At 44.5% G+C, this 24,881-nt stretch overlaps 2 protein-coding genes across 9 annotated transcripts in view; one reads left to right on the top strand and one right to left on the bottom strand.

The window, feature by feature from the left end:
* The window catches only part of PPP2R1B (protein phosphatase 2 scaffold subunit Abeta), a 47,772-nt gene extending 34,391 nt beyond the window's left edge, over positions 1–13,381 (top strand). For 2 of the 8 annotated variants that reach the window (XM_037841400.1, XM_037841393.1), the window contains 2 exons: positions 3,958–4,079; positions 12,003–13,381. In XM_037841400.1, the coding sequence (XP_037697328.1) occupies positions 3,958–4,079; positions 12,003–12,068 (188 nt within the window). In that variant the 3' untranslated portion in view covers positions 12,069–13,381. Of the gene's footprint in view, positions 1–59; positions 2,783–3,957; positions 4,080–5,320; positions 5,440–5,649; positions 5,716–5,998; positions 6,493–12,002 lie in introns of those variants that run through there. The other 6 variants (XM_037841401.1, XM_037841394.1, XM_037841397.1 and 3 more) reach the window with 6 other exon arrangements.
* SIK2 (salt inducible kinase 2) overlaps positions 10,243–24,881 on the bottom strand; it is a 147,323-nt gene continuing 132,684 nt past the window's right edge. The window contains exons 10-15 of the mRNA XM_037841392.1: positions 20,822–21,050; positions 19,505–19,789; positions 19,201–19,364; positions 18,364–18,474; positions 17,568–17,659; positions 10,243–16,825 (exon numbers count right to left, since the gene is read on the bottom strand). Of these exons, the coding sequence (XP_037697320.1) occupies positions 16,222–16,825; positions 17,568–17,659; positions 18,364–18,474; positions 19,201–19,364; positions 19,505–19,789; positions 20,822–21,050 (1,485 nt within the window). The 3' untranslated portion in view covers positions 10,243–16,221. The remainder of the gene's footprint in view (positions 16,826–17,567; positions 17,660–18,363; positions 18,475–19,200; positions 19,365–19,504; positions 19,790–20,821; positions 21,051–24,881) is intronic.

The raw sequence follows: 24,881 nt of genomic DNA, 5'->3' as shown, positions 1-24,881 counted from the left end.
ATTCATAGATTTCATGAACTTTCTGTACCACTAACCTGATTTTGTTTGGAATTTTCCAGTTCTTGCGTTGACATAATGAGGAACAGGAGGGAAAAGACTTTACTAAATTCTTATCACAGATTTCTAGTCAATGTGTTCTTAAACTGGGTGGAGAAAAAATGGAATACCTTCAAGATTTCATTCAAGCAAATGGCAACAACTTATAAGAAATCATATTTCAGTGACTTGATTCTTTGTAAAGATGAAATGGGATTTTTTTTTTACTCTTTGTTGGGATGATTATTTAAGTTATTCTTATTGTTTCTGATCAATTCCTGACATTTGGTATAGTCATCTCTTGATTGTCTCCTAATGATTTATCTGTGACTTTCTGGGCTCCTGGATCCTCACTGTTTAATTGAGCCCTGGCCACTTAATGTTCCTCACAAAGCATGGATGGATTTGGACCCAGACATGGAGTGGAGTGAGTGTCTTGATGTTTACATCTATCTGTGTGTATCTCCATCATTCCAAAGTTAGATATACATGGTTTAGAATAACTTATTTTATAAAGTCTCCATTTGGGAGACATACCAAGATTTGACTTGAGTGAAAGCCACATTCTCCTGGATAATGATGGTTTGCATCATGTCTCACATGGAAGGGGAATGCAGAAGCTCAGGGTTAATGTACTGGTTGTTTGGTTTTTATTTGCTCAATTCTGACTATAATCATGTCATTCAGAAACCTAACTTGTGAATGCATCTTGCTGCTAACAGGTGATGTTGAAACTGAATTGAATCTCAATGGCTCACCACTGTAACTGCATTCAAAAATACTTCTCTTTCTTTTGAGAAACTTTAAATTTTGTGCCTCCTGATAAGCACTAGTTCTGTTTCATTGTGGGATTTCAGGTTTATATTTTTCATGAGTAAAGGAGCCACTGGTATAATACTGTGCAGGTGGCCTACTCTTTACCTGGTTGTGCTTCCAGCATTGCTACAGTGGACAACAGCTTTCCAAATTGAAGTTTCATTACTAATTTTTTGATATGGATGATGCCGAAATCTTATTGTTTGAAATGTTTGTTTTTCTGCTTTTATAGTAAAACTTCATTAATTCCTCCTGGAATTCAAGATAATGGGTTAAGCTGAAAGGTTTGCTGAAGCAAATTAATAGCCTATGTGAAGTACTAAAGAAATTATTTTAAAACTCTTTCTAAAAAGCACCCATTTACAGTTGATATGCCAATTACCAATCACTCTTTTCAATTTTATTAAAATGCCTTCCTTGAGGTCCCTTAGAAAGCCTTACTTTTTTTTTTAGATGCATTCGGTTTACTGTTTATTCTTGAAATAAACGTGTATTTTGTGGAGAATTTAAATATTTTTTCTTAGTTTATTTATATTTTTCACCTATTCAGACTCAACCTTGTCCCTAGTGAATTTTAATTGATGAGGTTTTACTGTAGCTTATTTTTCTCTCAGTGCAACTTATTATGTAGTTTGCTTATTTCTGTTTGGTTTTGGAATTGTTTCATTCACAACCTCCTAGCCCTATTCTGTTTTGTGAAGACCCAAAGACTCCTATAAAACTTTGTATATTAAACAATTGCATAAAACCAAGTTTGACTAAATAGTTTCAAATTTGTCTTAGCTTAGAAAAGCAGAACCTTTTAAATCAGAAATTATCTGCCTGCGTTTTTAAATTGCCAAATTACTTTATAGTAAGTTTCCATTTTATTACTTTTTGGGCTGTGGATTAAATTATTCCTAAGCAAAATATTTCCTACTTTCTCATTTTAATATCTTAAACTATTGTGCTGTAAACTTTTTAATTTTAGTTTCATGGCTCTTTAGTTTTGATTACCTACAGGTTATGTTCTTCTTCATTGAATTTCATATTTGAGAGAATATTGTCATAATTCTTGAAACAAATCTATTCATCCATCACTTTATTATTTGAGAATGTTGGTGGTTTGGGGATAAACTTAAAATTCCCTTGTTTCCCTCCAAAGGGGAGCCCTGTACATTGTCCTCTCTGTCGTAAGACGGTGTTAAATGGAGATAGAGCCCCTGCTTTCTCAAGCGTGGTCCAGTGAGCCTGGCAGGACCTTCTCTTTGGGTTCCCCTCAGAGATTTGCTTCTTTTTGACTTAAGTAATAGGACGTCCCTCTTGTTCCTTTATAGATGAATTGTTCTTTGGCTCATAGCTTGATTATTTCTCCAGGGATTAGTTTTCCTATCTTGATTTCACTGTAACGTAAGCTCCAGAAGCTCTATAAGGGCAGGGGTTTTTGTCTGTTTTGTCTTCTGTGTCACTAGCACCTAGATGATTGTCTGCTGTACATGGTAGGTGATCAATAAAAATGTGTTCAATGAATGAATTTTTAAATTTGTCATCTCCATGCATGGAATGAGTTTTCAAAGGCTTACTGAGCACTAGAGTGCATCTCATTCTCCCACTGACACAATGAAAGGATTTACAAGCTTTATGTGGCCCTTCTCCAGTCCCCCATCCTAGGCCATGGTTCCATTTTGATTTGCATGATTCTTTTGTCTCGAACATTCATTGCTGTAGTTTTTCATCCTATATGGTGTACATCACTTTGGTTGTTAGGAAAGTGAAGCCTACAGGCATACAACCTTATGCCAATTTAAATACCTTATCAGCGTTGGAATTCCCCTTAGTGTTTCTACAGTTGGTGTGGGATTTAACCCCTCATGGGTTTAAGAAAGCAGCGTTTGTTTCTCTCTGTGCTGGTGAGAAAATATGAACTTGAAGATGCATGCTGTTGTAATCAGAATAAACAGGTTAATATTTGGTTTTTGATAAGGCCTCATTGAAGTAATGGCCAGCTCTCTGTTAATGGAAATGCCACCGCTTGACCACTACATTGCAAGGCCCTAGTGGTCTTTGCTGGATAACTTGTCCTGACCAATGGACATAGTCTGACCTTTGAGCATCTTGTTTAAGATGCTTGCATAGACCTCCAGGGAAAATAAATATGTTACTCCTGACCCAGTGGTTAAGCTATATCAGTTCTTTCCTAGTACAGTTTTGCACCTTTATTAACTGTTTGTGTTGTCAGTGAACTGGAAGTCTGGTGCTTTCCTGTAGAAATCACATTGGTTCCATTTCCCCCAGGGCTGGCAGGGCAGGGTAGTCAGACAGGTTGGGTGCTTTTCCTTTCCTCTTGCATTTTGCTTGCTTTCCTTCAGTGTACTTAAATTCCTGACACTTTTTTTTTTTTTAGTTTTTCTATTGCTACTCCCGTTATGCCTCCTTTTTCTCCACTGCCTGGATATAAAATTGTAGAATAGAAAAGTACCTGTCACCTAGTGTTCTTAATTTAACTGACGAAGTGATTGCAGTCTGATGTTATATAATTGTTTCCCTTTGACTCTCTTCTTGTTTTCCTGTTTCCATCCAATTCCTTGCTTTTCTCTTTCGTACTCATTCACGTCTCCAGTCCTTTTTTGTACTTAGAACAGTCTGACTATTCCCCATTTGCCTCCACAAACCCACTGTTTCCAAGAAATTACATAATGTTCAGTTGAGATGGAAATGTTTTGTAGGATGAAGGGAGTTTAATTACTTGTTGGGTAGAAAAGCCAGAGTAATTTCTTCCTCCAGTGTTGTTCTCTTAAACGGATGATATCAGTTCTGCAAGTAGCTGGGCCTTGTCTTTGGTTGGGCCTCTGCAGGCATCAGTGACCAGGACATGGGGCGCACACGGCTGGGTGTCGTAAGGTCCTGTGGGAAGGTGAGGTCAGCCTCCTGAGGCAGGGCCCCTCGGGGAGGTCCTGGGTGAACCGGCTTTCCCTGCACATGGGTTGATGTCCACAGGGCTTGCTCAACCACCCCACCGCGGTGCTAGAACATCTGAGGGCACTGTGGCTAGGAAGCACAGGCAGAGGGACACAGGAGGGTTGTGCCCTATCAGGGTGGTTACAGCGCCCATGTCTATATCTCTAGTGGTGGCGCAAAGACTGAAGAAGCTAGATTTTCCTGTGAAGGACAGTGACGCGCCCAGGGCCCCTGGGGCTGACAAGAACCACTTCCTGAGACCCAGAGGTCCTGGAGAGAACACTGGGAAGGTAAGTGCCCCAGAAGGCCAGGCTCTGAATCCTGCACCCACGGCTGAGGCATGGGATGAGGGCGGTCAGCATGGCCTGGTGCAACAGGGCATTGCAGCAGGATAGGTGAGAAGCAGTAACTTTTCCTCTGTCCCCGAGGAAGCAGTGTCCAGTTTGAAAGGCCAGGAGAGCAAGTTTTTTAAGCCTGTTTCCCTGTTTCACTTCCATCATTCTGGGAATGTTTTACAAGGTGTGGATGGGCTGTCCAGAGCTCTCTCACTCTTGTGGCTTGAGGTAAATCCCCTCACCCCTCCATCTCAGACAGCGAGGACAGAGCGAGGGACAAGAGTGGTGTTTGGAAGAGTTTAGTAGAACGGGGCTGTTTCCCCTTACTTCCCAGAACATAGGAAGTTATTTGCTGTAATTCCTCTCATGTGGTCATTTGCATTCAAGGAAAAAAATCATTTGTCAAGTTGATGTGATAATCTGAATGTTTTACGGGACCCATTTGATGCCACTCTTGCATGGAGAAGATGTGCCAAAAAAAAAAAAAAAGTTTAAATTCAGCAAAGTTGGTCCCAGCTACCGCCCTGGGGCTGTTAATGAGGAGGGCGATTTACTTATACAGTCAGAGAAGGTGGGCAGAGGGCCCTACCACCTCGCTTCCCCACTGATGTCAGGCGGCATTTAGCTTATTTGGAAGAATTTGGTATCCTCACACCCACCCCAGTGGGTTTGCTTGGTGAATGTTCTAACATCAAAAACTTTGCCATTTTAATCCATTCTTTTATGTGAATGGAGGCCATGAAAACTTTTTCCTGCCACCCAGGCCCTGAGCTGCAGTCACTCCTCTTAGAATGTTCTCTCCTTCCTGCGGTGCTGCACACTGGGGGTTTTTCAAGATCTGCTCCAGGGCCTTAGCTGCCAGGTGGCGGGTTCAGGCAGCTCCAGGCCCAGCCCCACAGCGGCCACACTGGGGGAGGTGGGGGGTGGCACTGCTCACGGCCTGCACTGCTCCTGGACCCTGACTGATGCCTGAGGGTCCTCTGCTCCCTGACTACTCTACAGAACTTGGCCTTAGTGGGAGAGGCCTTGGCTGAGGCAGAGGGAGTCACAGTTGTATTTTCTTAGGCCTAAACCACAGACTTCCTTGGGAAGAAAGGAGTTAAGTTTTCTACAAATTAGGGGCCAACTGGCCATGTCATTAAGTGTGTGGTGTGCACCTGATTGAACGTGGGCTCACTGAGGACCTCTCCATGCAGGACTGAAGATGGCCCTGTGATGGGTACAGCTCTGGAAACAATAACTGCCGTTCCTTAAGCCTGAGTAACTGCAGGCGCCTTGTCAAGCACTTGACAAAAATCTCATTTAATCCTCAAAACTAGGTGATGGGTACTGTCCCATGCATTTCTCAGGTGGGCGTGAGCCTCTCCCCCCAGCCCTGTCATCTCGACCTGGGAGTCTGTCTTGAGGCAGCTCTAGGCCTCTGAGACTGCAGTTCATTTAACCCAGGAAAATCCCCTGCCTGCATGACTCGACTCGTGAGACTCCACTCGTGACTCAAGTGCTCCCTACATTTGTTTTACTTAAGGAAAATGGCCTGAGGGTGAGATGGAAAGGGACTTGGCAGTTGCCAGGCTGAGCCCTGTGTGTCCGGGACCAGTAGCCAAGTGAGTGATCCAGGAAGTCATCCAATTGCAAACCAGCGATTGTTCTTAACCCCTCGCTGCCCCGATGCGTAGCCTGCGGAGGGGTCACAGCCAAGGCCTGCTGTTGAGAGACCTGGGCTGGCCTCAGGGCCCCATGGGAGTCATTCCATGCCCCCGAGAGAGAACAGCCCCAAGGAAGGGGGAGAGGGGCAGTTCTGCTGTGCTCCGTGACTGACCCTGGAAGTACAGAGCCTTTCTTACTCTCACGGTCTCCCGTATCTGTCCTCACAGGACGGCCAGAGCGGTTTGGATGTCCTGGCTGCCCTGTAACCCCGCATGCAGCTCAACCACTCCCAGCCTGGGCCAGGTGTCTCCCCTCTGCTGGGTGGGACTTCCCTCCTGTATGGAATGCTCTGTGATGGCTGTAACGCAAGGGTTAACGGGATTTGTTTGTTGAATCACAAAGTAGCTGTCACATGATTTTAATCAAAACACCATTTCCCTGACAACAGTGATGTCAGTCTTGTTATTGCAGGAAGGAGCAGCTGTGAGGGACATTTAGTCTCCATGCCAAGCTCAGGTTTGGAGACTGAAATCAAGTGAGGCGTCCATAAATAATAGCTGCAGACACGGACTGAGTCCACCCTCCTCCTTTCCTTCTCTGCCTGCACTGTCTGTCCTGTACAATGTTAACTAGAGGCAGCCCCTGCAAACCAAGTCTCCACTCAGACCTTATCTTCTGCATCTCTTGCTCCTCTGCTTTTTTGTTTCTACTTCTAGTTTTTCCTGTTTTCATTTTTTCCCCCACAAACTCAGAGAGTCACTTGGGCCCCACTCTTTTTGGCATTTGTCTCCTCTACGTCCTGTGCCAGCCCTGTCTGGTGAACCAAGCTGTTCTGGTGAGCCTGAGGAGGGGACCATTCTGCAGCTCAGGCAGCTCAGGCACCTCGGCCTTCCTAGAACCAGCTTTCAGAAAGGGAGGGCCACATCCTCCTGAGAGCAGCTTCGGAGGCCACGGGGCTGCGCCTGAGGTTAAGGACACAAGGGCCACCCTCTTGGCCAAAGGAGTAGTTTTCTTGAACCCAGGAAGAGGCCTGAGTCCAGTCCAGCGGAGGAGAGGCCAAAGCCCAGAGATGCTCGATCCCTTACCCAGTGGCCCCCAGAGGTCAATGGGCTGGTCACAGGGTCAGCTGGAGCAGTGTCTGGCCTCTCGGCTCCTCTGTGGAGCCTAGGGACTGAGCAGTCCTCTAGGTAAAGAAAGACTCCCCCAGGCCCTTCCACCCTCCTCCCAGGAGCTTGGCCTAGGTGGAAGCAGATTCTCAGGGATGTTCTTATATGTGTGGTGGCCATGGCAGGTGCTTCCCAGAACTCTGAGAACTAAGAAATTCTGGGGCAAAATTCTTGGTTCTAAACTTGGAGTGGGTGCTCAGGAGAGGGTATGCAGTTTTAAATCTGTGACGAGAGTTCACAGGCACTAAGCAACCATTTTTTGTGTCCACTGATGGGACAGTCATGAGTTAAGTTAAAAAGCAAGCCCTGTATAGGTGCGATCCTGGGACTAGCCACCAGAGGTCTGGGGGAGTGTCTTCTGGGTTCTTTATTTTACCAGGCAGGACCATACAAGGCTGCATTTCGAACCTCATTTTGACCTGGGAGATAAGTCAGCCAGATCTGTGTTCCTGAGTCTTAGTTGGGACAAATGAGGCTGTGAACTGAGGGGACTTCCACCAGGAAATGCTGCAGTGGCTTTTCCTGATTCCAGTGCATCCCACTTTCCAACCAATGCCTCATTTGGGCATCTCAGGCCCATTATTTTCTGTCCTCTCTTTGAGGAACATTGAGTCAGAAATCTCTCACAGCTTGCCAGAGGTGGAGAGTGACTCAGCTCTGCCTTTGAGAGGCTGAACCCCTTGTTTTCTCTGGGCCCAAGTTTTCTGTCCAGCTAGTTCTTGGGGGCCTGGCTCCCCCAGGGCATCTGTCCTCCCTCTGCCCTTCCAGGTACCTCACTTGGCTTGGCCCTGTGTGTGCTCAGCCCAGCCTGAAAATTCTCTTGGCCTATTTCAGATAAGTTCTGAGTCAGTTCCCCCTAGGAAAACCTCCTACAAACCCATACAAAGGGATGTATTGGTAGTCCATAGGGCTGTTTCCAACTGTAGATCCAGAGAGTTTCCGTTTTAATGTTCGAGTTGTGACAACCAGGGCAGGAAGGCTTGTTGGGAAGATGAAATGGCTGGAGGCACACAGAGCTCCCTGCTCTGTCTGACCCAGCCGTCTGGTTTGGTCCTGGTGGCTTTGTGATCATAGGTCTGTACTTGGGTGGGATCAGGTAACTTGCCAGTGATGGCTCTGAGCCTGAGGTGAGGGTCCAACCCCTTAGCTTCAGTCAGGCCCTCTTCTGTCTTCCCAGGGACATTGCACAGTGTTATCTGTGCCCAACAGTCCATCATGACAGAGCTGCTCAGCCTCCTGACTTTGAAGTTATGTCCCTGGCTGGGCTGCAGTGAGAAGGGCAGAGCAGCTGTGGCCTGTGAAGGTGATGTTTCCTTGGTAGCCACCTGGCATCCAGGATTTAGTGCACAAATCCCAGAACTTTCTCCCACAGTGCCCTTGGGATGCAGGCCGAGCAGGGATCCCCCCCTCTGTAACCTGGATCCACCCAGGGAAGATTTACAACATCCTTAGCAGGGAGGGTCCCTGCAAGAACTCAACTCTGAGACAAAGAATTGCAGATGGTGCCACCAATGCTCTCTCTCTTCTAAGTCAGGGGTTCTTAACCTGGGCTCATGGGAGAGCTTCAGGGGGTCTAGGACCCACCCTTCTCTAGGTTTTTGGATCCAGATACATGACTGGGCAAGTGTCCATAGCGTTTTATCAGTGTGTCAAAGGGATCTGTGATCCTTCAGGTAATGACCCAGCGGGATAAAAAGTTGCAAATCCCCAAGAGCAGAACTTGGGGCCTGGAGCAGTGCCTTGAATAGAAGTGAGGGGGTGGAGTGGCTCTGGTGAGGGGCACCGCAGACACTGCACCCTGAGCCCTAGCCCCAAGCCCAGCAGGCAGAGACCCTGTGGCCAGAGCTCAGGTCCCCAGCCCCAGTCTCCCTCTGTGCTGTGCTGAGTCTTTGGCTCTCAAAGGCTACAGCCTGACAGGAGGATGTTCTGGGGTCTGTGGAGAGCAGGGGCCCGACTGGCTGCTGAAGTTCTGGTCAGTTTCTGCTGGCAAGGCTTGTTATTTTTGCCTGGGGCACTAGGGTTGTTTTTGGCAAGATAAAGATGATGTAGAAATTTTGGTGGGAAAGGGAAAAGTTTGCAAACATCATGACTGAAATGAGTGCTTTCCACACGCACCAAACTCAGTGGAAACTCAGTGATACTTAATTTTTGCACAGCTAAACAAGGACCACTGTTTTAGAGGCAGGACTAAGCTCCTGTAAGTGGTGCTGGGGCCACAGGACGAGCCCTGGGGAGGCCCCCCCCCCCGCCCTTTGCAGTCTCTGTGGACTCTGCCTGTAACTACCCTCCCTCCTTCCACTGTGGGCAGCTGAGTCCTCAATTTGGAACTGCCTCAGTTCTATAGCATGCTCAGTCAAATGCTCCCTTGACAAATGGAACAGTCTGTGTGAAACCAAATCCTAGTTGAACTTGCTGCCAGAAAGTAGGATTTAATATTGCCCTTTCACTGAGGGTCTGGCGCTGAAACAAGCCCCCATTGGTTGAGAGCAGCCCCAACTTCCATGGCAAATACTCCCCAGCACCCTTGAGGGCACTGAGTTGCGTCTCAGAAGGGTGCCTGTTCCTGTGAGGGGTCCACAGTGTGCGCGTGAGCAGCACGGAGGCCATTTGCAGACCTCAAGGAAGATGTGACATCTTAAATTAAGTAGCAGTGTTGTTTTTCAGGCTCCCTGGCTTTCAGGGCTCCTCCTGCTTCCACCCTGAGACCTGCAGCTTCCTTGTCCTGGGGCGCCACCTGGAACCCTGGTCCCACAAGCTTTGCCCCAAGACTGGGAAGTGGGGTTAGTGTCAGGCTGAACCCTCCGGGCCTTGTCCGCAAGGAGGCTGGGGTGAGCAGGCTCCCATCAGCGTTCCGCAGTGGCTAACATGTACTTGGGCGAGTTCAGAGCAAGGTATTACTTACCCAGCTGACGTCAATGAGAACATTATTATCCGCTATCCTTTTCTCCAGTCTGAAATGAGCACCAGAGCTCAAAGAACACAGCCACCTTCCATACTTGTAAAATTCCACCCACGACCTGGTGAGATAAAGGCCCAGTCTCATTCGCCTGACATTCAGACACCCAGGCTCTTAGAAAAACAAGTTTTTATTTTAAATCAAGAGGGCCGGAAACATGAAAATGGTACATTTTTTTTCCTTGCAGACACTTACTCCATTTAAATTATCATTTGGTACAATGATCATTTATTAGACTACATTTTAGGCAATTTTTCCAACTGAGTAACAGATTATATTTTGATTTTTTCACATTGGTGTTATTATGATTCCACTCAATACCAAAGCTATTGAACTCACTGATTTTTTCTTAGTAATTTAAAAAAAGCACACAGAAAAAAATGACTACAATTAGATTAACTTATCAAAAGTAACTCTTTCACAGATCAAACATCTAGCAAAGACCACCCTTCCTCCCTTGCAGAAACAGCAAATATTTTGGCTCTTTCTACAAAGTGCAAATATTTCTCTATCAATTTTTGCTTCTTACATTGTCATCCCCAAAGAAAACTTTTTCCTCTTGGCTTCTTTCCCTTCAAAGACTATAGTGAAGGCAGATTTCCTTTATGATCAGTAGGGGGAAGGCAACACCACTTGGATTTCTGGATTGAGCAATTCTTGTACAGATAGGCATCACACAGCCAGTGGCAAGTCCCGGTTATCTGTATTTGCTAATTTAACACTATACTCCAGTCTGGGGTCAATAGTTTCCAGGATGTTGTTTTGTACTTCTATTTTAACCCCCCCCACCCCCACCACCCTTTGGCCTCTGAAAAGAGAAAATACTCAAAGCATGTTATTTTTCTCAACCCTAAAGTAGCTAATCAGCATTTCTTCTTGATGGGACTTAACAACTGTAAAAAAATGTTTCTCCACCTGTCAGAACCCAGGCCCATTTTGTGATTCTTCTCTGAGCAGCCCCTTCTTGGGTTTGAGTCTGTTGGCCTGCAGTGTGGGCCGAGTCCAGGTGGTCTGGCCCCTTGGTGATGAAGGAGGGTTGTGTTCTTCTACAGGAACTTGCTTTACTGGGTAACTTGGAAAACGAGACATTTCTGAGGTGAAGGAGGGCTGCTCTTGGTCGCCCTGGACACCAGCAGTTGTCACCTGGAGAGCACTGCTCCCCCAAGCCAGGACACTGTGAAGTCGAGAATAAGGTTGGGGGGACAGTATCACATCCACCCAGTGCTTAACCAGGAGGGCTGTGTTGATACAGCTGTTTGCCATTACTGGGGAGGAGGAGAAGCAGCACAGAAAACCAGCAAACCCAGCCTTGTCCCAGCCTCTCCACCCACGAGCTCTGTGACCTTTGACGGCTCATGGAAACTTCTGAGAGCTTTGGTTTCCTCAGCTGTAAAAATCAAGGACAGTATCTGCCCAGCTAAATTCATAGCATTGTTGTGAGGGTAACGGGAGATTACTTGTGCAGGTGCTTGGTAGAAATGTAAGCAGTTGCTCCCTTAGGACAGGCAAATGGAGTATTTGGGTAGGAACCATCAAAACTATCATTGGTTAACGGTGGGCAGTACTGAACTCCTCTGCCGATTTCTCAATGTATGTAATAGGATGTGCCCCAAATCTGCCAAGTGTGTTGAAATCTGCCCAGATAAAATGTGGATATAAGGTGGCTGTGCAACTAGGGCAGTGGTGAGTCTTCTCAAATCAACCAGGCTACCTTAATTGGGAAAAAGTAAAACAAATACGGGATAGGGTACCATGAGCTCAGAGACTCCAGGGCCCAAAGGGGCCTTTGAAAGGTCACTTAAATAGCTCATCTCTCTGCCTTCAGGGGCTGAGCTGGGGAGCCCACTTTGGGGGACAAAAAGGGCTCTATAATCACCATCCCCTCCCTGGGGCCACAGCCTGGAGAGGACCATGTTTTATGTACTGAACCTGTCAGAGGCGATGTATACATTTTTTAAAATGTCTTTTCTCCAGTTTAGAAACAGGCAGATGATACTGCTCTTGTCTTCCACCATCGACTAAGATAGGTTCTGTAAAAATTTCCCAAACAACAAAATGATCAAAGATTCCTGCCTATACAATTACTCCAACTTAATGTTTGCTCTCCAGTTTTTGCCTTTGATGTCCAGGCAGAAAGAGACCGAGCGGCTCAGGTGGCTACCGAGGAGGCAGTGATGGCGGCCGGTGGAGGGGGACAGAGTGCAGCGGAGGTCAGACCCGGCCCGGGGATTCTGAAATTCACTGGGCCCAATACTGTCAAGTGACAAGAAGTATGGTAGAGGAGGAGGAATGTGAAAAAGTTACCTAGAGTATGGATTTTCTTTAAGCCATTATGGAGCATAAGTATACCTGTTGATAAAGGCTTTTAAATGTAATCCAGAGCAGAAAAACTCTGACCCCAACATAGACTCCAATATTTAAGTACCTGGGGTTTGACTAGAGATTGGAGGACCCCACAAAGGAAGCCTCATTCACGTCACTGTGTCCACATGCTCCGAGCTGCCTGCTCCTAACCAGCGGTGCACCAGTGACCACACTTCTGGGGCCAATTACCAAAAATCTCTCCCTGGAAGCTGCTCTTTCCGCCTTTCTTCAGCTTCTAGTCCATCACCTAATTCCTCTAGCTGAGGATATACCCTTCTTCCCAACTCTTAACAACTGGAGAACACTTTTTTCTCAAGAGTTTAGCTGCGTTTGGGAACCACTGACACCCAGTGGGTGCAGCAGTGGGAGAGCCCAGTTCCCCGCTGGGTCGTCCGCCCTCCCTGGGGCACGGGACCTAATTACTCCAGGGCCAGCGTCACAAGGGTGCAGGGAATGGGAGATGTGACTTTGGTCCCAATCCCAGGCTCCTGCCAGTCCCACCTCACCGAGTTTAAAAGCTCAGGAGGAGTTATTTATTTCAGGGGAAGAAAGGACCACTGACTGCCTTTCCTGGGTGGCACAGTCTAAGAAATGAAGGGTTTTTGATCATATTAGAACTAAAGGAATCTTCTTGTCCCACCTCCTATTCCTCCTTGATGGGGCCCCGGCTGTTCCCCATGAAGTGGAGATTGGAGGGTTGCTGGTGTAGAAAGCCTTCTGGCCCATTCTCTGTTCCCCGGGTAGAAAAAGGCAGTGCAGGCCTAGGACGGGCAGAGGTGGAGAGGGAGCTGCTGGAGATGGTCAGTGTAGGTCGGGAGAAATTTACAAACGGAATCCTGCCCTCTTTCCACATGTTAACATAATACATTTGCCTTACAGGGACCAGCATATCAGTTGCATGTAAATACTAGAGACACACTTGCACAACTGGAAATTGCCAAACTAGTGCACTTTCCCCAAAGCAGACTAATACCCCTGGATTAAAAAAAGAACATAAACAAAAAAATAAAGAAGTACCACACATATTGCACTTTTTGCCGAATGAAATTTTTACCTCATGTTCATCTCACCAAAGTCTCTTCAGAGGAGCCTGGTTTACAAGATAATAAAGCTAATGATTATCATACAGTAGTGTACACACAGCTAATGTGAAACAGACTGGAAAGAGTCATTATTTCCAAGTCGCCTCTCATACGAAGAGTGGTACCAAGGCTTCATAGTGTTACTTGAGCATTTATGGAGCGAGAACTGCGTGGACGCTTACACATATCACTGGTTAGGGGCAGAGCGACAGAGATGGCACAGCGCTGGGAAAGCAGCTAACCAACCAGCAGAACCAGTCTTCTCTCACCAGGGGACATGTCAGGAAATACAGATGGGTTAAGGAATTTATTGATTTCTGCCTGAAATAAATGAGATAAGCACACAGGAGCTTAGGTTTTGGTGAAGGGCTTCAGCAGAAGGGTCCTGCTATGCTCCAGGTGAGTGCCCAGGCAGCTACGCCTGTCGTTTTCTAACAGCCCTGGTTCACTGCTGGGGGCTTCCCCATTTCTACAACTGGGTCCTTTAACCTTCTGACTGCCTCACCACTTATCCCTCATCTGTCGGCCTAGCTGTCCTGACATAGCTCCTTGGCTTCCTGGGCTAAGCAGCTCATGACTTTGTTAGGGGGGCAGGGGTTAATGCAAATTTGTAATCGTGCTATTCCTGCAATTCTGAAATTAACGACTCCCATTTTCAAACTGGGAGGCATTTAAATTTCATAAATATTACACCACTTCTGTAGAATATTTGGGGAAAACATCCTTCTTCGGTATAAACAAACCAAGCCGTTTTATAACTGACTTGTTTTGCAAAGACTTGAAACAGATTAGAGATCAATATACCAAAACAAAACAAACAAAAAACAAAAAGCATGAGTCAGAATTTAGCAAATTAAGAATATAAAGTACTTTTAACTGTGTTAACAAATGTCTCCCAGTTTAAATTTGGTGGTATCTTCGAATGGGATCCCCAAGTCAAGGACAGTTCTAATTAACATTCTGTTACTCTTAAATGATTTTATCTATTTCATGAAATCATTAATTTCAAGCACAAGGAGGAATAAATAATCCATAGAAGGAACATAATTCATTCTTCCTGGCTTTTCACTGAATGTTGTTAAATCACAAAAATGACAGTTCTTCACACTAACCTTTCTTGCTAACAAACACCCAGGGCCCACCCCAGTCAGTTTCTGGCAGCAACAGGACTGCTTGAGTTACCATGGTGAGTAGGGGCTGGGCTGGGGTAGCCAGAATGAAACGCCTTAGAATTTCCATGCATCTCCTCACCTGCTCAGACATTTATTACAAAGAGGAAAGGCAACTTAAAGGTGTTTTCGAGATGCAGCATGAGTGCAGTATCTCTCTTCTTTGTGCTTTATGGAAGATGCTTTGTGCTTAACGCATTAATCTGCTGAGAGGATGAGCCATTCTAAAGGACCGAAATGATAACCTTTGTAAATAATACTGAATCTGTAACACTTGGATGTTACTGTCCTAATGATAGGTTACTCATTATTTTAGGTATACTGTTAAGTAGCTGTAGCATCAATTTTTATCTTACTTCCAGGAATTATAAGGGTTAAAGGTTAAGTCGTACTAGTAATATACCATGTTTAGCAGATGATCTGCTTAAATGGTTAACACATCTGTGGATCTTTGACTATTGCTGTAATACTTTAACATTTTATTATAAGTCAAAACTTTAAGGAAATTAAGAATGCTGATTCCCACATGGTGGAAAACAAACTCTGAAGTGACTTTGGATTTAGCATTGACATATATGGAAAACTGCTGGATTCTACAGAAAAGAAATAATTAAAGCATGATCTGGGGGAAAAAAGGCACAGCACTACCACTTCATATGGGAGATAAAAGTTCTTTTTTCTTATCCTTAAAATTTCTAAGCCCTACAGGAAACTGTCCAAATATACAAAGCTCAGTAAACTACTAGCAACATTTAGTGTAAAGTTAGAGTAGTTATTACATTTTAAAAGAGATAATAGGGTCCTCTGGAGACTAGCTTCTTCCAAACCATAAGTCTCTACAAGAGACCGTTGGGCAGAAGAGCCTGTCTTCCTCTGGCCCAGGGCTGGTGCTCATGGTGGCTTCTGGAGTTTCTTGCCCACCCCGTCTCCACCGTGTGGTCCCCACTGGTTCCACAGGTGCCATCTTTGGAGCACGAGTAGCTGCCACCTGAGCCCAGGGGCACCTTCTCAAGAGGTGTCTCTTGCTCCCATGTGCAGATGGCTGCTAGTCTCAGGGGTCAGTACCTGCTGTCATTCAGTGGCTCCCAAAACAAAGCTCAGGCTCCACTGCTTTGCGACAGCCTTGGGGAAATCTTGCATCAGCAGCTTAGAACTTATAAGTCAATGACAAAGTATAAACGTTCCTTTACTTCCTGTGCATCAAATTTCATTATGTATTCTTGATTTGCTTTTACGCTTACTTGTTGCTGTTCTGCTTCAGTGAAACATATTGCCTTTTTCTCCTTTACATATATATATATATATGAAAACACATGCAACGGCACACATTTTTCCTGCTTTTGGCCAAGGTTTCCCTCAATAATGAACTGCTGTAATTCGGCACAAAACCTAGGTCTCAGTATCCTCTTCTTATAAACATTTATTGGTGCCTCCCTTGAAAGCGTTCTCCACTTGACCCACGGGCATGATCTTCAGCTTACAACTATGTTCCAGCACTTGCCACAGAAAACTTTGTGGTGGGACAGGGCCAGGAGCCTTTGTAGTGGGACAGAGCCACATCCATCCCAGCCAGGCCCTTTGATTCCAGTTGGGCAACTTGATTTTTCCCCATTAGGGACAGGGCAAGAAAATAAGCTTTAAGTTTAAAAGGCTGGAATACAAATAGAAATACACACTTCCTTCACTTGACCCACCTCACTTCCTATGCTGAAATCAATTCACCAGAACATAACCATTGTGTTGCGGATCCACAGCCTCTAGCATTTCACAATCAAAGAGTCCAGGTAACTCCGAGAGGGCCAAAGGGTCGTAGCTGGAGGGGGCCTCCTGCAGTCCTGAGCTCCTGGGACAGTCTGGCACTGCCATGCCACTCGGCTGGGCTCCGTCCATGGAATACTGACAGGGAGGGGGGTAGTCTGGCTCGGGAGAAGCAGCGCTCGGCAGCTCACAAGTCTGATATGAGAACTGTAAGGGGGCTGGGGCGGCCCCTGACTGCGGAGGTGGCGGCGGAGGTGGTGGAGGTGGTGGCGGCGGCCGCTGCAACTGGGCTGGTGTGGAGGACAGGGGCTGCAGCTGCATCTCCTGGTACTGCCTGAGGAAAGGGTTGTACTGCATCTGCTCAGAAGGCTCCAGGACAGGGCTCAGGGTCTGGGTCAGGCTGAATGGCGATGACTGCTGTGAGGGTGGTGGACTCTCCTGGTGGGGAAGGGGCAGCTGCTGACTTGGCTGTGGGTAGGAGCTCTCTGCTATCTGCATCTGATTAAAATAGGCCTGCAGCTGAGACTGCTTCTGGAGGAAGAGTCGTTTCTGTTGGAGCCTGAATTGACAACAACAAAAGGAAGAATTTTAAATCTGCTCCAGTGATGGCAATTTTAACATAAATCAAGTATCAGTTGTTAGCATCAGCCCCCCACCCTCACCCCTTCTCTCTTGCCCCTGGCAGACAAGCAAGGTGGAGCAGGTACAACTGGTGTCTGGTTTCTTAAACCTAAGCTCAGTTTTTGCCCACCTCTCTAACCCCTCTGACTGATCCCTCAGTCCTAAAGTAAGCAACTCATTCATTTTCTCTAAGACTTTTGGGTTTTCCTCCCTATGAAGTGAGAGGCTGATTCCCATCTGGTGTGTTCAGAAGGGGAGCTAACACTTTAGCCTCTGCAGGTGTTTGAAGGTTGATGAATTAGGGTAGTTCTATCTTGGCCATCACAGTGAGCCATGGGGCTACTGCTCTAAGGGAGGACGAGGCCGCCTCTGCTATATCACCCCTGCAAATTATATCAGGTCACTATTCTGAATGCTTAGGTCTATTTATATCCCAAAGCTTAAATGCTAGAAGAAAAGGAAAACAAGGCATGTTTTAGGGCTGCTATTCCCTGACAGGTCCATATTCTATGGATACAGGAATATCCCACTGAGCCATCATGTCTTACAAAGACTGCAGCCCCCACATCAAAAATCCACTTTCCTATCAGAGGCATAAAGGAGTGGGAAATGACAACACACCCAGCATTCTTAAGACACCCGTAAAAGAAAGTGACTTTTGGCCAATGCCCCCCTTTCACCTGTGTTCCTGTAGCTGCTGTTCAAGGCTCCGGGGTGGTTCTTTACAATACAGCTGACAGGTGTTCTGGGCCTTTGACAGAAGGCTGGGTTTCTGGAAGAGCAGAGAAACAACACACGCATGACAACGTGCTGTCACTTGGGATGCCGTCAGCAGACTATGCTTGGGCCTGGAGGACGAATCTGAGTGTCTCCTCCCGAGTCACACAGGATGAAGGGACTGATGCCTGCTCACTGAGACCCCGGTAGAGACCTGGGGCACAAAAGCACTGGGTCAGGAGGCCTGAACCCACCTCAGCTCTGATCTATTTCAGTTTTCCACTTCTGAAACTGCTCTAGGACTGTGAGGATTCACGGGGTTTAAAAACAGTGAGAAAAGTGGAAGTAAATCTTTATGGCAAAAGTCACAGTTCCTGCTAAATGAATGAATGATTCATTCTTTTTGGGATCTATATCACATCAGTTTTTAAGATTTTCATGTACCAATGTTGAGAGCTGATGTTAAAATTCTGCAGACTCCAGATTTCCATTTCTTTTATCAAGAGGCATAAAATTAGAAACAACAAAACCACATTACCTCTTTCTACCATTCAGTGATACATCCTTTTCTGGGGCCTGAGGACAAATCCTTTCTCACTGCCAATACAGCATAAGACTAGGTCTGAATGTGTTTCTAGAAACTACAAGTGCAGAGCCATAAAGCAGCAAAAATAAATGCCAAGTAGAACGGGTTTCTGCTCTGTGGAATGGCAGATTCTGGAAGAGAAGGGGGAGCTGGAAGAACAAGAAGGCCCCCACCTGGAGTCTGTGCTGCAGGTACTGGGTCTCCAGGCTTTGCCGTCGGGAAAGCTGAGGATGCACGCTATTAGGGAGAGGAGAGACGCCTTCCTGCTGCTGAGAAACTTCCTCCTGAGAAGAAAAGAGTTGAAAACTTTTACTACTCCATGTGGAGAAAAAGTCTCAATTCTTAGTTTAAGCACCTTTGCAAATGTCCAAGAGGAAATCTGATTTTATAAAACTTAATTCTCAAAATCTTTTTACATAACTATAGCCAGCTGAGGGTTCATTTATTTGCAGAACATTTACACATGTATAATAAGGGCCAAGGCTCACGGTCTTGCCAGGAGGCCATCACCTTCCTGTGGGCTCTGATACTGTAATATCCTTGATGCGCCAGGAAGAGGCTCAGAATAACATTTATTGGCTAAAGAGCAATATTTTTCTATTTTTAGCATGAAGAATACACATATAATATTTAAGGAAGTGACAGCACATCAAAGTAGTGGCAAAAAAACACTTTCCACTTGGATGAAATTTATGATTTTTAATTTGTGTGTGGGGAGGGACGGAGTGGGGGGCTACAGAGGTAGTAAATCCATATAAAATCTGCCAAAAAACCAGCTTGGGAATGCCCGGCCCTCCATGTAGTACTGGGCACTTGGGGCTACTGTGGATGCGTCTAACCTCTCAGTGCCGGGTGGTAGCCAAAAGGAAAGCTTTCAGGCTGTGGGCTTTCCAGAAGAACCTATTTTCTCCAGGACTGGAGTAAATCCTCTAAATGAAAATGACACATCTTTAGGACAAATTCCTGCTTCCTACCCTCAGGGCCATTGTGGGAAGCGCCTGAGCACCCACCTGAGGGCAGCTGCCAGCAAGGTCTTGTAGCTGAGGAGTAGGTGGTGCCAAATTAGGGTCTGCTTCTGATCCTATTTGTTCATATAGCAGCTGCACTTTGTTCAGCTCTAGGATTCCTTTGGTTCTAGCCAGATTCTGAAGATGTTGTCTGAATGCTACAATTCCTGAAAGAAAATACAACAACCCAACAGTGGGAATAAAGCACAAGGCCTCTCAGTGATCAAAGGTGTGAAACCAATGTGGCACCCAAACCCCTAAATTCCTATAGATAAGAATTTGAAAAGGTAGAAGAGAAAGCAGTCACCTTGGGTGAGGGAGGTATCTGATGCCCTGCGGCCCTCTCGGAAGCTGACTGGTGACCTGTTGTGGGCCTCGCGTTTTTGGGAGCTGAGGGCCTGCATGGCTGGGTTGGCAGGTCTCAGGCTAATGAAAGGCGATGCCATGCGGGCTGAGGGCTGATTGGCTAACATGATGTCCTTAAGGGAAGGGTTGTCCTCCAGAAAGTTCAGGTCTCTCTGAACAGACCCCATATCATACTCAGAGTCCACACTATCAAGGGAGGGGTTGTCACTCATGGAGAAAATTTTCCCTGGAAGAGAAAACAAAACAGATTCAACCAATGGCAACAGCATCTTCTTTGAACATGGGATACAAAGCATAACCAGCTTGAGCCCTGACAGCTACACTGTCCTAAATAACCAATCAAAGCATTTTTTTCCTCAGAAACTTTTTACCTGAACTGGAACTTTTGGGGAGTGTGCCAGTTTGGATGTATTAAGTCCCCCAAAATACCATGTTCTTTAATGCAATCTTGTGGGGGCAGACATATTAGTGTTGATTAGGTTGAAACCTACTGATTGTTTCTATGGAGATGTGACTCAATCAACTGTGGACAAGATCTTTGATTGGATAATTTCTATGGGGATGTTACCCCATCCATTCAGGGTGGGTTTTAATTAAACTACTGGAGCCATATAAAAGAGCTGACAAACAAAACTCGGAGCGCTTAGAGAGACATTTTGAAGATGGCTGTTGAAAGCTGATGCTGATATTCTGGAGAACGCCATTTTGAAACACAACTTGGGAGCAAGCAGACACCAGCCATGTGCCTTCCCAGCTAGCAGAGGTTTTCTGGATGCCAATGGCCTTTCTCCAGTGAAGGTACCCTACTGTTGACACTTTATGGCCTTAAGATTGTAACTTTGTAACCAAATAACCCCCCTTTATAAAAACCAATCCATTTCTGGTGTTTTGCAAAACAGCAGCATTAGCAAACCGGAACAGGGAGCAAGAGCTGAAATTTAATTGTCTTTGAATTTAGTGAGGGAAAACACTCCACAACCTGCACCCATAAGATCTCTGCCACTCTGAAAGAGCCAGTCTTGGATGCATCATGTGGCACTCAGATGAAACCCAGGAGTTAGGGGAGGCAGTACAGAGACATTTCATTTTAATCTTAGCTGCTGAGCAGGCCTAATCCTAAAGCCTGCTGAATCTGGTCCAGAAATTATAAGATATACATTAAATTCTAGGAAGTGTTTGGTACTATTAATATTTCTTGGTGATTGGAATGTGAGACAATGCTGTGATGATGTAACCTATTACTTATCCTACACCTTACCTGAACCAGGCATCACGACCAACTGACTGGTTCCTTCTGACAGAGTATGCCGTCTTTGCCCACTGCGGGTTGACTGAAATGCTTCAAAGGCATGGCTGGGGTCTTCCTCAGCCTCTCCTTCTGTCTCCAATCCTTCATCGATGGAGGTCTCCATCATATTACTAGGCAATGACTGGCATCCTTTCCTCACCAGGACAGGAGGCACGGGGTCCAGCAGACAGCCATTTACCTACATATCAGGGGGGAAAGAGGAAACGATCAGTTGCTGCTTTGCTGAGACCCAAGAAAAATCCACAAAGGAAAAAATATCAAGACTTGTGGCAAACCAGAAATTAAGTAAAATATTTAAAATGTACATATTTATTCCTAATGATAATAAGAAGTTAAGGCAGGTCAACCGCAGCACTTACAGACAGACGCCCATTATGACCCAAATTAGCACTGACTCCCAGGTTTCTCTGAGTCATCATCATTACAATAAACAATTTTTTTAGTGGTTTCCAGATACAAAGGGGTATATTAGCTTGAGGCCTACCAGTTTTTGTTGTTGCCTTTTTTTTTTTTTTTTTTAATGACGGATATGGAAGAAGAAGAGTTTTTTAAATATAGCTCATGGCTAAGAAAAAGGAGCAGTCACCAATATTCTTCTAATTTTCAAGCACAAAACAAACATGTTTATAATTTATAGTACGTGCCCATTTGATTTAGTCTTTAATTGGTGCTATGTACTCGAGGAATGGAAAGTAAGAATTCTTTATAGACAGAGTGATACCACAAAAAGGATTGGGAAAAAAAAATTCAAATGGCAAACAGCCAAAGCCTTCCATTATAGAAATAACAAGTGACTCACAAGCCCAAAATTCCAGCAGAGGTTAATAAGCACCACTGCACTGAATTCTTTCTCCTGCATCAAGACATACAATGTCTGTAGCTCATCTCCCACAGGGATGACCTCAGCCCAGCTCCCAAGCAAGAACTCTGCCTTCCCAGGCAGCTGCCAAGCAAATCACCTAATGGCAGGCAGCAACAGCACACAAAGGGGAGTTTGTGGTTGCAGAGTTGTTCTGGCTGGTAAAAGCCCCAATGAGGAGGCAATTATTTACCTCATTACCTTAACTATTCCCCTGTGTAAATCAATCCGTTGTCTCCTATGAATAGCTGCTCAGGAACAGCCAGTCCTAAGACACTCGGTTCTCAGCAGTACTTTCACCTGGAGTACACTGGGGAGAGCTATTGTTTCCCTTGGAGACAGGAGACCTCATGTGTGTGAGAGGTGACGTGGCTCACCCCTGGGCCAGAAGCAAGGAAACTTTCCTCTCATGGCAACCAATCTGAAGGCGCTTAAAGGCCCTTTATTTGGACAGGGAGACGTGGGTGACTCAGATCTTTGCTTGCTTGGGGTGAGGAGATGGTTATTCCACAAAAACTGTTTCTGGGGCTGTAGCCATTACTTGGATAAGGTGGCTAATGCATTACAGGATTTTAAAGTGACCAGTGGTCAAGAAAAGGGACAGGGGCAAAATGCTTTCTTCAGGGTATGCCCAGACTCACCCAAGCTTCTCCATGGCACCAAAAAACAAAACTCTGAAATCTGTCCAGCAATTCTTATTCTCTCCTTGGTCCTTCCCCAGATAAATTGTCCCTTTTTTTGACTACACTTAAAGAGTTTTCTTGGAGTAAAGAACGCCTGTTTGAAAATGTATATTCGTACCTCTAGGACCCTTAAATGTCTACTAATACAATTTTCTAAGACTAACCAAGGGTGATTTAGAAATGAATAAAGTAACAGAGAAAAGAGTGTTATTAAGAAATTATCTACTGAGCATCTTTACACTTATAGCCCCTGCCAAAATTTTACCAGATATCTCTTATAACAGAAGTCTTACAACCAGGTTCTTTTATTTTTCTTAATAGAGAAAAGTTACCTTTATCTGAGTACTCAAAAAAACCCTGCCATCCCCCTACATTTACAATTTTACTGAAATTGCTTTTAGCTTTTTCTACTCATTTAGACTATAAGAGGAATTATATCTTATATTAAAAAACATCTGCTGAATTGAATTTAATCCTGGGAAGGTAAAGACAATGCTCTGATTTTTTGGATGATGTCTGATGATGATTAAGAAAACAGAGGTTGGGGGTTTATAGTTAATAAGGTGTGAACACATTCAGCCATAAATTCAGGTTTCCTGAAACCGCTCATAACGATGCCACCCTCGCCTGCCAATTTACCCAGGGACTTGATACAACAAGAGCTTAAATTCAGTTCCTGGATTTTGTGACTGAAATTCTGGGCTGATTACTATCTAAGTGACCTCAGCTGCTAGAAATAACAACAACTGCTCTAGGAAATAATCTAGATTAACTATAAATTACAGAATTTCAAAATACAATGTGGGTCAAATGTACAGTTTCTAATACATTGTTTTTGTCTTTCCTTAAAGCCCAAATGATAACTTTGCTTCTGAGACCTCATATGCAATCAGTGGGATACATGTAGGACCAAAACACACATGTGGGCCCAATACCAATTGATAAAGCCCTGAACCTACCACCACAAGTACAAGATTCTAGCACAGGAGACTGGTAGAGCAATGCACAATGCTAGTCAGGGATTTGGGAGGCTGGGAATATGTCTAATTTGTATCTGAAGTGCCTAGCAAGTCTGGCATATGCTTAGGAAGTGCTATAGGCTCAAACCTCAGTTCTACTTATTAGCAAGCTGCTTAACCTCTACAAAGCTCAGTTTTGTTTTGCTTTTTTTTTTCACTTGTAAAATAGGAATAACTTGTAAAATGGGGGTAAAATTGTCTGGGAGAATAAGTAAAATTAAAATACATAAAATACCCTGCATAGTACCTTAACTTGAGGCACTCAATGCATATTATCTATAATTATTGTTTCTTGAGTGAAGAGAATACTTTATAACAATAAAAATTTTGAAAGCATGAGAATTAAAAAGAAAGTGATATCACTTTCTTTTAAAGCATTTTTAACATAAAATTGAGCCAAATTAAAATAAACAAATCAACAGGTGAGTAAGCAAAGAACTGGATAACCCTAGTTCTAGGGTTATTTCCTAAGGAAATAATCAGAGACGTAGACAAAAGGATTTCACCAGAAGCATATGTAAGCATGCAAAAAATTAAAGTACCTAATGTCCAACAACAGGAGTATAGTTAAATAAGGGGACAGGTAATATAATCAATATTAGACAGTTGTTAAAATTCATTATTTCAAAGAACATTTTATGACATGAGGAAAATACTTATGCATATTATGTAACATAAGCCACAAAATTACATATAATACAATTTTGTTTTAAAAACTCTGCCTACTGAACCACCCTACACCCACCCATCATAACCCACTCTAAGATGACATATGCTAATCTCTGGGTAGTGGGATTATGGATAAAATAATATTTTTCTTTATCCCCTCTGAATCTTCCATGCATAATTATGAGTTGCTTTATTTTTTTAATTCAAAGTTATAAATTTGTTATAAAAAATTCAAATTCTGAAATAAAAGTGAAATCCCTCTCCCTTATGAAGCCTTAGAGGTGAACACTATTAAGAATTTGATTTAAATCCTTTCAGACCTTCTCCTATGTGCATTACCTGTATAATAAAAGGTTATTGTAATGTAAATACACACAAAACACCTCTACTACATGTGAATTTTCATGGTTTAGCCTCATAGTTCCCTTCTGCTCTTCAGCTATAAAGTTGGTATCTTGCAAAATCCTTTTATTATTGCACTCTTTGATAATCTCCAATAAAATCTTAAAAGTGACTGAAATATGTGTGAATATATAAAAAAATTCATTACTTCCAAAGAAATATTCAAAAGAAAAAAGATGTAATCTGCAGGGTTTATACATCTGCCTTTCTATATGGTCTTGGCTTCACCTGCAAGCCCCGGTTACTGTCAGAACCCTGGAACCAACCATTTTATCTAGAGTTGGGAGATGATCACAGAAAGGTGCTTTTTTTTTTTTTTTTTTGGCAGGAACCTGATACAGTCTCAATGCAGACTCCCTAAGAGATTTTACTGAGAG

This window comes from Choloepus didactylus, chromosome 6 (assembly GCF_015220235.1).
Source record: "Choloepus didactylus isolate mChoDid1 chromosome 6, mChoDid1.pri, whole genome shotgun sequence".
In the NCBI taxonomy this organism is placed as follows: Eukaryota; Metazoa; Chordata; class Mammalia; order Pilosa; family Megalonychidae; genus Choloepus; species Choloepus didactylus.
This window is presented reverse-complemented; position numbering and strand designations above follow the sequence as displayed.